This window comes from Hippocampus zosterae, chromosome 13, assembly GCF_025434085.1.
Source record: "Hippocampus zosterae strain Florida chromosome 13, ASM2543408v3, whole genome shotgun sequence".
NCBI lineage: Eukaryota > Metazoa > Chordata > Actinopteri > Syngnathiformes > Syngnathidae > Hippocampus > Hippocampus zosterae.
In genome coordinates, this window is record NC_067463.1 from 3,631,172 (window position 1) to 3,642,427 (window position 11,256).

Below are 11,256 nucleotides of genomic sequence, written 5' to 3' on the forward strand. Positions count from 1 at the left end.
GGGCTAACCACTGGACTACCGGGCCGCTAGTTACATTTCAAGCAATACTAAATATTTAAAAATGTATACGGATGCAGACCGGAAAAAGTAATAGAAATTCAACGAATGTATATAATACGAATGATGGGGTTGATGGTTGCTTTGTTTTGGGTGGCAGCTCATGTTGGTATCACAAAATATGACAGAGAAGACAAATGATACATCAGTTTGACGTATTTACAAGTATTTAAAGGCTATTGGTGTGGTTGGGAGAATATAAAAATTTGAAAAGGGTTTTTGTGAGTTATGTTTTCGGGGTAACGGGTTTTCGGCAAACCTGGTTGACACTCCTTGCCAGTAGGTGGCGGTAATCTGCTTACGTTTCTTGTCATCCGCTGTAAAACTTCATCAGAGGAAGAAAATCACACGCGCACTTGCGTCATTTTTTTCATGCCTTGTTGGTCATGTGATTGTGACGTTTTGTACGGTAGCCAGTAGGCGCCAAAGTAGCACCGTGGCGTGTATTTCTTGTACCTTCATCTTTAGTCTCCGCCACCTGCTAAGACTTTGTGATGTGTCGTTCCTTCTTCGAAAAAAGCCACATTTTAATCCTAAATGGAATCCGAGGGAGCCTTTTACGCTGTACGTTGTCGGTATTTTCTAGACTTGCTCGTCTCTTTGCTCGTAGTGGCCTATTGTTGGTTATTAGCCAAATAAGCTAACCTGCTTTGTGATATTTCATGTCAACAAACCGCTTTGCTGAAAAATACTCCTTTTATGTTAGTTGGAGTAAGTATGTCCTCGCTATAAGTAAAACCGACACTTCACATTTGGACTTATTTACGTTTTATGTGCCAAAAAACTGCCTCTGAAACAGTTATAAACACTCACTGTCACTTTAGTTTTAACAGTCTGTTAAATTTAATTAACTTTATAATAGAACCAATTCATACACGTGTCTTATTTAGCTACTTAGAAGAGACACCCAAAAAGTTGTACACATTTATCTATACGCTTTTACAAACCCACAGCACAGCAACGTCCCTGTCGCCCTCGAATGAGGTAGTAACAGGACTGTAAATTGGATTTAGTTGTCGACACAATTTTGTCACGTAATATTGTGTAATATGAAATTCAGTGTTGTACTTGAAGTGAAGTAATTCTTTTGTCACGTCTGTAGCAGGCAGGGTCTTCGGCGGACATGACCCGCAGCGAGGAGGATTCTCTGGTGGACGGGGGGCCGCTCATCTCAGATGATGTCCTCCACGCCGCCACCAGGACAGAGTTCCACACGGTGCCCACCGGCTGCTACGCCGTCCTGCTGTCTCTGCTACACGTATGGACAAAAACACGTACACATTCATAAGTCAAAATTTCCCTGTTGCATTACTACAAAATAGTCCTACACAAGGGCCAGTGTGTGGCAGTGAACATCACGGAAAAGCAGAAGTTTGGCAGCCAGTCAACAACTTGAACTGTCACATATATTTTTAAAAAGTCCATTAATTTAATGCTAACACATAGTGGGGAAGGGCGGCTCTGTGGTCCAGTGGTTAACCCGTCGACCTCACAATGCAGAGGTCATGGGTTCAATCCTGGCAAATAGCCACTCAATGCAAATAGCCTCTCAATGCCAACTGAGTTTCATTGGCTTCCATTTTAGTTTTGACATTTTATGTAAATCATGTTATCGCTGTATGTTTCTATACAATACTTTCAAGTGCTATTTTGCTATTTTTAAAACAAGTCAAAATAATCTTTTGGGGTTTTTTTTTTGTGGCGGGGGAGATTGGGGGTGGTCAGGCTAGACAGCTCTACAGCCTTTCAGATCATCTCTCTCGCTTCTTCCAGGTGGTGTACATTATTTCCTCCTTGTGCGTGGTCGTGCTCTGCGTGTTGAAGCGTGGCCAGAATGAGTTGTGCACCCACATCCTGGATCCCAAGTGGGGTGACAGTGCGGTAGTATTGGGCAAAGCGGTCCTGTGGGTGCTGGTTCAGGCGTTCACCGGCTCCGCCAACTACTACCACAGGCAGACCCGTAACAGAGGCTACCTGCAGTTCTACAGAAGTAACAAAAGGCTCAAGGGACTGCCTTTCATCGTGTACTCCACAGGTAGATGATTGCAATGTCACATGGCGGAAGCTAGGGGCCAGTCATGATGCGCTAAGCATGGTCATGCGTGCACACAGGGAACGTTGTTGTGTTGATCATCACGGCAGTACGACTGCCAGTTGCTGTGTACACCTACGTGCTGATCGGTGTCTTGGCCCTGGAGCTACTCGTGGCATTGCCCTGTCTCATCTATTACGCAGGTAAACATTTTTTGTGTGGAAGAGACATCTTTCACATGGCCAGAAAAGAAAACAAAAAGTCTTGGTTTGTGACCAAAACAACCACATTTTGGAGGTACAGTGGAGTCCACCATGCTAAACCACAACTGGCGAAACGGCACGAACATTTGATGATTATAATTGCCATGAAATGTTTTTATTTTATTTTCAAAGACAAAATGTGCAAAATGCAAAAAAAAGTGGGCCAAAAAAAGAATACTGCAAATAAGTATGTTGTTCCCCAAAAGCTGTAATTAGATTCACAATGCACACACACAATTTAGTTGGGGGGGACACTCTTTGATGTATTAAAATAAACAAAACACTAAATTTAGATAGATGTGGTTTTTGCAATACCCTCCCAAGCCCACCCCCTAAAAAAACCTCAGACTTTGGCAATAGATTTTGATGAATGCTTTTTGTTGTTAAAAAAACAAAAACCACAAGATAGGTTTTAGACAGAGAGAGATTTTTTTGTGTGTGACACATAAAACCCTTAAATGTTGGAGATACAGTGAACTCCCTTGCAGAGTCACAATGCAACATTCTTGAATTTACCGATTCCTGTATTTTGGGACAAAACCTTCTATTGGCAATGAAACATTTGTTTGTTCTTGTTATTATTATTATTATCACGACAACACAGCCACCTTTGTGGCTTAAAATAGTTGTAGATTTGTGACGGAATTTCATAAGCAGCACTTGGAGAAAGACCCACCCTGTTAGATTTCATTGCTGACCAACACACTCGCCACCCCCCACACAATGCGAGAGGGCATTGGCATGACAATAGCCGCCCTGCCCTTTTCAAACCCGACAGCATGACAATCAAGCATTCTGCTCCATCTTCCGTCCCTCCCGCCATCCCGCAACTGATCTGCTGACTTTTTTTTTTAAACTTTGGATTTCTCTCTCACTCTCTCTCACTCTCACTCACACACACACACACACAATTCAATGTACGAGGTGCCTTTAGTCATCCGTCCCATTCATTGTCCCATGTACTTCCTCGGCAAGACCAGGAAGACTATGGCCACATGGAAATCGTTACTTTTTGCAAAGACAAAATGCCATTTTCACTCACAGTGACTCATTCGTCATGATTTCTTCAAAATAAACAATGAAATGTGTCATTTTCAGAAGAAATGGGAAATAACGACACCTTGCCAATGAAATGTTCTTTTTTTTTTGGCGTGTGTGGGTGAAGGAAGACTGCAGTTACAGAGTGTCTGATAGGATATTGATCAGGTAGATAGTTGTATTGAAAGGAAATCCATATTAAAGGATTGTTTAGGCCGCCAAGGGGCACAGATGGGAAGATACCCCCCCACCCACACACACACACACACACACACACACACACACACACACACACACACACACACACACACAAATACACTCAAATGCAGTTGAAGATAAGGTATTAGTGTTTAGCCTAGCCACAGGCTGGCTAGCCCTTGCCTGCCCCGCCCGCCGCCACGCACGCACGCACGCAGACACACACACACACACACGCACACACACACACACCTACATTGTCCCGGTGTTTACAGAGTTTGTGGAGGTCAGTCTGTGCCACATTCCAGCTTGGATCAGTGTAGTGAACTGCGACAGAGAGTCGGGCGCAAACCCCCCCAAAACATTCATTCATTTATTTATCAGAATCATCTTTATTGGCCAAGTATGTAGAACACACAAGGAATTTGTCTCCGGTATAACACGCTGCATTAGTATCATCGTAAACAAGGGCATCTCGTAATGTAAGAATTCATTCATTCGGGTTTGGAACGGATTGATGGAATTTCCAGTCATTTCAATGAGGAAACGCGATTTGAGATTTAAGATTTTTTGTGAGTCACGATCATGGTCATGCAGCACACTGACCTTGTACGTGAAGGCACCACCATATCTCTGTTCCAACCGCTTGTCACTGATCTGTAAACTGATTCCTTCATTCTTTGAATGCCTTTCCGTGACTCTTTGAGTAGGAGCCCCTAAAAGGCATGGAAATTGAGATTTTGAGCAATTTTCACTCAAGGATTTTGCCGTTTAGCTCCTTGTGAGAGAACAACAAATTGGGCAAAAAATTCTGAAACACTGAACAGGCGTTGAAGTTTGGAAAAGGTCAATTCAGTTCACCTTAATTTAAAGGTTTTACTGCCTTTCAGGGCTGTCGGTAAATTTCAGTATCCCTGACGTTTATGTGAATAATGCATACAGAAACTCACGGACAGTGAAGGTGACAGATGATAAGTTCATGGGGGGGGGGGAGTTCTCTTAAGGACCCAAAGGTAGCGAGAGCCTGCAGCCATGAAGTCCATACAGGAAAGCCTCGTTCTACTTCTCTTTGAAGTGCGTGCTCGATTGTGAGTAGGAGTGTTTGTGTGTGTGTGTGTTTGTGTGTGTGTGTGTTTGAGGTCTCTGCTGTATGTTTCTGGCCTCTCATTTGAACATGAATGCACCCCACGTGCTCCACGCACATCAAAGTCGCTCCTCAGCCTTCAAAGGCTCGCCCGCTCATGCGGCAAAAAAAAAAAAGCACCACAGGGCACTCGGCGGCTATACCATGCAACACCCACACACAAGTACCTCGGCATGCTCGTTGGAGGCTAGCCCAAGTTAGGCTAATGTAGCGGTCTACATCATCATCATCGCTCCTTCTTGACGAGCGTCGCACAATTGTGAGCGTGACCGGCTATAGTTTGAATTTGTCTGTTTGGGGTCGTTTGCCAAGAAGACAGCATCGAGCGAAGCTGTAAACCGCTACGCTAGCCGGCTTGAATGCTAGCGGCTAACGTACCAGTCTACATCTTTGCTCGTCGGTCCTTCTTGTCAAACAGGACAGAATAATAAAAAGCAAAAGGCAGTGGAACTTAGCACGCCATGGAAAAGCGGTGCGAGTCTGCTTTAATTTGAGTGTATTTATGTCCAAATTTGGTGAGTGGAGTAAGAATGCGCCGCCCGTCTCTTTTCAATTGTGGGGCTCCTCCTGCCAAATTTATTGTTGCTCAGTCAAATCGTCTTCAGTGGGCTGAATTATTATTTTTATTATATATATATATAATATATATATATTATATTTTTTATTCATGAACGCGTAATGGAGCCAAAGTGGCCATTTTCAACCACAATGGCAGCTTCCTGTCTCTTTCCAGTGTTCTTGAGACTTTTTTGCCCCCCTGTATGGAGAGATGGATCTACCAAGTTACATGGTTCTCTTTCAACTTCGGGTTCCTGGGACATTTCTGTTTTGGTTTACTCAAGATGTAAAACTAGTTTAAGGGGCTGAATTTCCCCCCAAAAATCTGAAGTCAGCGCTGTATTGAACTTTTCTAATTTACTGTCACAGCTCCTTCCTTTATAATGCTTCTTGCGTCAGTTAATCGAATGCCACCACTGAGGCGACTTTTGCCTCTCGCCTCCACGTCGGACACGAGCGATATCTGCCTCTCAAATCTCTGACCCAGGCATGTTCTGAGCACTGTCCGTCTGTCTGTGCGCTCTGTTGAGCGAGCGAGCAAGAGACAGAGAGAGAGACTCTGGCAAAGCGGTGCGAAATGTGGCACCTCCTTTCAACTGTTCCTTCTAAATCTTCCATCCTTTTTTTTCTTCAGCATTATGTCGTCCAATGACAAAGCACCGCGGTCGCTATTTCAGCATAGTCCTATTCAGCAGCATTGTAAGCCCACTAGGAGCTAAGAGTCTGCTGTATGGAGCAAAAAGCTATACGTGGAACAATACATTTAGGGGAAGTATGGAATGAAATACCGAAAATCTAAACTGGACACAGCATGAAGTGATCTGAGAACAACAGCAAGAATTGTCAGAAGCTTATAATGTTACAAAAAAAACCCCAAACCTGGCCAGATGTTGGATGGAGAGGTGTGTGTGAAGCAACAATCAGAATAGTCCGCACCATTGTATAGTACGTCATTAAAAAAAAAAAAAAAAGATCAATCAACACCCATTGAGAATGAAATGAATCAAACTGTTGTGTTGCGCTCTGTTAAATGCTTCTCACATACCACTTGCATTGACACACAAACACACACACACACACACACACACGTGCGTATTTAGGGCCTCATTATGCAGGAATGCTCAGTATTTCTTGGGATTGTGTGTCGACTCTGCGACGGAGCAAAGCAAAGCTTGCGCTCTTTAGAATCTCCTTGACAATTTCCTCGGGCTAATGATGCGCCGATCTTATCAATACTAGGCCTGCTAGTCCCGAATGACGCTCGCGCCGCCGTGGCCTCAGCCTGTTGGCGCTCATATTTCAAGAGCCTGTCAAGTGAATTAAATTGCGAGATGAATTTTCAATCAGATATCGATGTGTTTGAAGATAAATGGTGTGTCAAAACTGACAATGACATTTTGTACTACTCGGTTGTGGAGACGCAGCTAGCTAGCTAGCTAGCTAGCTGACTATGTCTGCGCCCGTAAATGCATCTTCCCTGAATGCCACAATTTACAGAACAGCTCAGCATCACACCTGCAAAAATTCTCATTCATCCAGAGCATCGAATTAATCACAACTGGACCGTTGTGGTCGTCTCGGAGGACGTTTTGACTCTCAGCCGAGCAGGTGTCATCCATTCATGCAAGGCTACTTAGGACAGAGTTAGCCTAGCGCAAGCTAAGCGCAGTGTATGGATGTAGCAATAGTAATGAAAGGCAAAGCGGTGTGGGCAGCGGCGTGTCAAGTTGACAATTCTTTTCACTTGACAGGGACTTTAAAGATGTGCCGTTCATTGTAAGCCAATAATTGTTTGCTTTCGTGACATACTGCCGAGATATTCCGCCTCCGACCACCCCTAAGCTCCACACCTCGCCGCCGGGCCCATCCAACCCCCCTTGAGTAAAGGTGTATTTTTAGGGCGTGAGAATTGGAGCTCTAAGTGCAGGATATGGCAGACCATAAGAGCTAAGTGCGGGTTATAATGGCCCGTGTGTGTGTTTGGAAGTCAGCCAGGGCATGGAAGCCTGTAAAAGAAAAAGGGGTGCTGGGGGGGAGCATTGGCTGCGCACTTTCCCACCTGCCTCGTTATGGCGGCTAAGAAACTCTCACTGTTAGGTTAACGATTTTAACTGACTGAATGCAGAAGGCGATATTCTTCGGACTTGCTCGGCTGAAACTCCTGAAAAAAAAAAGATATGATTGTTAGACGACAAGCTGTTTAATGCCACGCCTAGGTGAAGTTAATTGTCAAACTGAACGTAAAACAAAGAGAATTACACCTTCTTCTATGACTGAGCAACATTATTTGACTTAACTTTTGACTGGCTCGATTTTTGTCACCTGGGAGTTTGCCTCCTCACCTCTTGACAACTGCTTTCCAGTGACCAAAACCACCTCTGCTTTGACTTCCCCTTAGTCAAAATGAGGAGCTTCAACACGGAGCGAGCGGTGCCTGACGTCTTACGGGAAGAAAATTTACCCAGCTTCAGAGTCTGCCTGCATACGGAGACTGGATTCCGGTAGGGCCACGCACACACACACACAGTCACATTATTGACACTGTAAAAGCCGTCTCAGCCATGTTCGTTTACACAGAGGTTAACAGTGCCGCTAAAAATGGAAAAAGCTCCCCCCCACCCCCGAACATTTGATTGCGTGCAGCAAAGACACCAAAACTTGGTTCTTTTACTGCTTTAGCGGTCTGGTTGCGACGGACGGTCCTAGTTTTAGTGTCAAGTTCCTGACCTGTGTGTGTGTGTGGGCGTGTGCGTGTGTGTGTGCGTGTGTGTGTTTCAGAGAGCGTTCCTCGCTGGAGGAGGTGGTGGAGAAACAGGCGGACTTGATCGAGTACCTGCAGCACCACAACAGCTTGCTGAGCAGGAAGATCCTCAACCTCACCGCTCAACAACAGCTCAGCAACTGAACAGCATCGTCACGGTCGTGCACCCGTCAAGCACGCGGAGTCCTCTTCAGTAAGACCGGGGTCAGGTCAGACTTGCGCCTGTCACCTGGAACAGACAGATTGGACGACGTGGTGCCGGTAGTGGTGGTGGTGTGGAGGTGGGGGTAGAGCCGCACTGAAAGTGGCCGGTGTTTAAAGAGGCGTCCCGGGTCACAGGTGAGGGGGGGGGGGGTGCTCTATCACAGAGCATCCCAGGAAGGCTGTTACCCAGCCCCCCCTTTTTTGTGTGTGTTTTTTGAGGAGACTACAGTATTATTAAAATGTCAATGCTGCAGTCATAGCCAAAGATGACTTTAGTTTACATCGTGAGCTTAAAAATGTTCATAAATGTTTGCACTTCTGCTCATTTTTTTTCTTTCTACACAGCAGTGCTTTTTTTTTCTTTTTCAAAAAGAACTTGGAGTACACTGGCAAAGCATTTTTTTACAACTGCTTTGACCATGTGACTCTGAGCCCTGCAGCTGACTTGACTTTTTAGGCTGGGCAGCGGAGACTCCCTGTTGGGTATTCACAATTTTTGGAGGGTGGACCTATTCCCTGTTGCTCACGGAATATTTTTCGTGATTTTTTTTCCCCTCTTTCCCCAACTTTGAAAGAAATATATCCTTTTTTTTCATGGTGGTTATAAGGGATGTCAATTATTTGTGAATTTTTACTATCTGTGGATGGACCGGATCCCTATCCCCCTGCGAATAGTGGGGGTCTCCTGTGTCTTGTAAATTCATTCATTCATTCATTCATCTTCCGAGGCGCTTGGTCCTCACTAGGGTCGCGGGGGTGCTGGAGCCTATCCCAGCTGTCTTCGGGCAGTAGGCGGGGGACACCCTGAATTGGTTGCCAGCCAATCGCAGGGCACACAGAAACGAACAACCATCCGCACTCACACTCACACCTAGGGACAATTCAGAGTGTTCAATCAGCCTACCACGCATGTTTTTGGAGCACCCGGAGAAAACCCACGCAGGTCCGGGGAGAACATGCAAACTCCACACAGGGAGGCCGGAGCTGGAATCGAACCCGGTACCTCTGCACTGTGAAGCCGACGTGCTAACCACTGGACTACCGGGCCGTCTTGTAAATTGTTATTTACATAATACATAATATTTAAATTAAATATTAACAGTATATACAGCTGCATGTGTATGTATACATGCGGTATTATTTGTGTTTTCAGTAATTTGCATGCTAGAGTGCTTAGGTTTGATTGAAATTTGGAGATCAGTTCAATAATTTCCTCCAAATTACATTTTTTTTAACTTTCTAAGAATCAAATCGCTCGGCTAAGTACCCTGCAACTTATTTAAAAATACTCTCATTCTCCTTTTTAAACGTATGTTTATCTTGTAAAGTACGGCTGAATCATTTTGAAAAATAATTGAATTACATTCCCCTCCCTCAATGTTGTGGTAGTGATTTACTATGTGACTATTTTTGTCTTCTTCCCATGTAATTTTTCTAAACAAGTTTAACAGTAAACTATTTTATGGTATTTAGATATGATTTATTATACCTAAATGTTTTGGGGGTTTTTTTTCCTTTGAAACTTTCATTCTACGACAATGCCGATTTGAATTTGATCAATTCTTCAGACCTGCTGTAAAAAAAAGGATACAATTTAGACGGTGACTTGGATTTTAGGCTGCATCGCCCAGCCCAAGATGACAAATACACCACCTCAAAAAAAAAAACACACTTGCACTTTTTTCTAATTATTAAAAGGAATAAAATGTATTTAATGAACGTTTGAAGTGCATCTGATGCATTGGACAGTATAAATATGTACACATTTGTCAACAGCATGGCTGCAAGCAGCTCTTTGGTCCACAGCGAGTTGAGTCCAGCGCATTTGTCAAGCACCAAACCTCACGGGTTTTTCTTGATTGCAGACTTGATTTTTGTTTTGTTCTTGGTCTTCGTGACGAGGCAAGCGCTCGAACATTTCCAAAAGTCTCTTGTGTCTCTCCTTCAGTCGTCATTTTTTTTTTTGTCAGGAGTCTTTGTGTTATTGGGTTTACACGTGCATGGTCCCCATACTGTATTCCTTCACATTCCTGAGTGTCAAACCTGCAACGGAAATTAACAGTAGTCAAATCAGGAGCCCCATCTGACAGAAAGGGAGGTAAACTCCAGTTCACGGTGTTTGAGCGTGCCTGTCCCGACATAAACAAGGGGCTCAGGCATTCCTGCGCCGCTCTTAATCCTTCTTCCGTGTCATTAGCCGGATTTATGTCAACCAGGGGTTCCGCGCACCTCTGCCACTCATCACACACACCTAATCAAGTGCCACCTGCAGCCTACGGTACCCACGAGGAGAGACGCGGGGGGGGGGGGGGGGTATTATTTCAAGGACAAGCTGAAAGCTGTGATGAAGGGGGCGCTCACACCCCCTCTTTCATGGCCAACTGGCGAAATGACACACTTGACACCAATGCTCTGATCACATTAAATGGTGTCCGCCCCCCCCCCCCCAAAAAAAAAGCCTGGCAAATTATCATCTGGCGAGGATAGCTATTTCCATTTGGGGTTCATTGGGGACAATTTGTCAAAATATGAGATGTGGAATTTGCCACAAAATGGCAACTTTAAACTCAGACTGGCTGACTTGCTGTTCAATTTCAGCAGTTGTGTTCCATCAGGGCCAGCAAGGCCTTCTCTGCTGGCCTAAACATTCTCAGAAAAGTAAATGTATTACTTTTCTGAGAATGTAAATTTAAGTTTAAGTAAATTTATTACTTTTCTGAGAATAAATGTAATTTATTTTATTTTCATAAATATGTCAACAAAATTATTCTCTGTATTCTTTACGTCATATTATTTCTACTTAGCCGAGTGGCTTTCAATATTATTTTAAATAACATTGAAAGCCATTCGATAAATAACTTATTTATTATGGTAGAGTTTTTAACCAATCATATTTCAGATAGCTTGTGTTGCCAGGTAAACTAAACTTGCTCGTGGCCTTCAGATTAAACAGAGCAGGCCCCTGTGCGCTGTAAATGAACGGGCACAGTCAGTGTTGTAT

The 11,256-nt window shown here is 44.1% G+C and overlaps 1 protein-coding gene across 2 annotated transcripts; it reads left to right on the plus strand.

Moving 5' to 3' along the window:
- Positions 1 to 447: 447 nt before the first annotated feature.
- tmem192 (transmembrane protein 192) lies at positions 448 to 9,974 on the plus strand. 2 transcript variants are annotated; one of them, XM_052084753.1, is made up of 6 exons: positions 448 to 621; positions 1,160 to 1,315; positions 1,831 to 2,092; positions 2,170 to 2,292; positions 7,689 to 7,791; positions 8,069 to 9,974. In XM_052084753.1, the coding sequence occupies exons 1-6, from the start codon at positions 595 to 597 to the stop codon at positions 8,193 to 8,195; spliced, it is 798 nt and encodes a 265-aa protein (XP_051940713.1). In that variant the 5' UTR covers positions 448 to 594; the 3' UTR covers positions 8,196 to 9,974. The 2 variants fall into 2 exon arrangements, with proteins under 2 accessions (XP_051940713.1, XP_051940714.1); XM_052084754.1 differs by having other exon boundaries at positions 449 to 621; positions 1,163 to 1,315.
- Positions 9,975 to 11,256: the final 1,282 nt, after the last annotated feature.

What these genes read in the sequence shown, in the direction of transcription:
- tmem192 (XM_052084753.1), top strand. Translation starts at nt 595, where the DNA reads ATGGAATCCGAGGGAGCCTTTTACGCT. An exon ending in CCGAGGGAGCCTTTTACGCT is followed by an intron (nt 622 to 1,159) that starts GTACGTTGTCGG and finishes TCACGTCTGTAG; the next exon opens with CAGGCAGGGTCTTCGGCGGA. An exon ending in CTGTCTCATCTATTACGCAG is followed by an intron (nt 2,293 to 7,688) that starts GTAAACATTTTT and finishes ACTTCCCCTTAG; the next exon opens with TCAAAATGAGGAGCTTCAAC.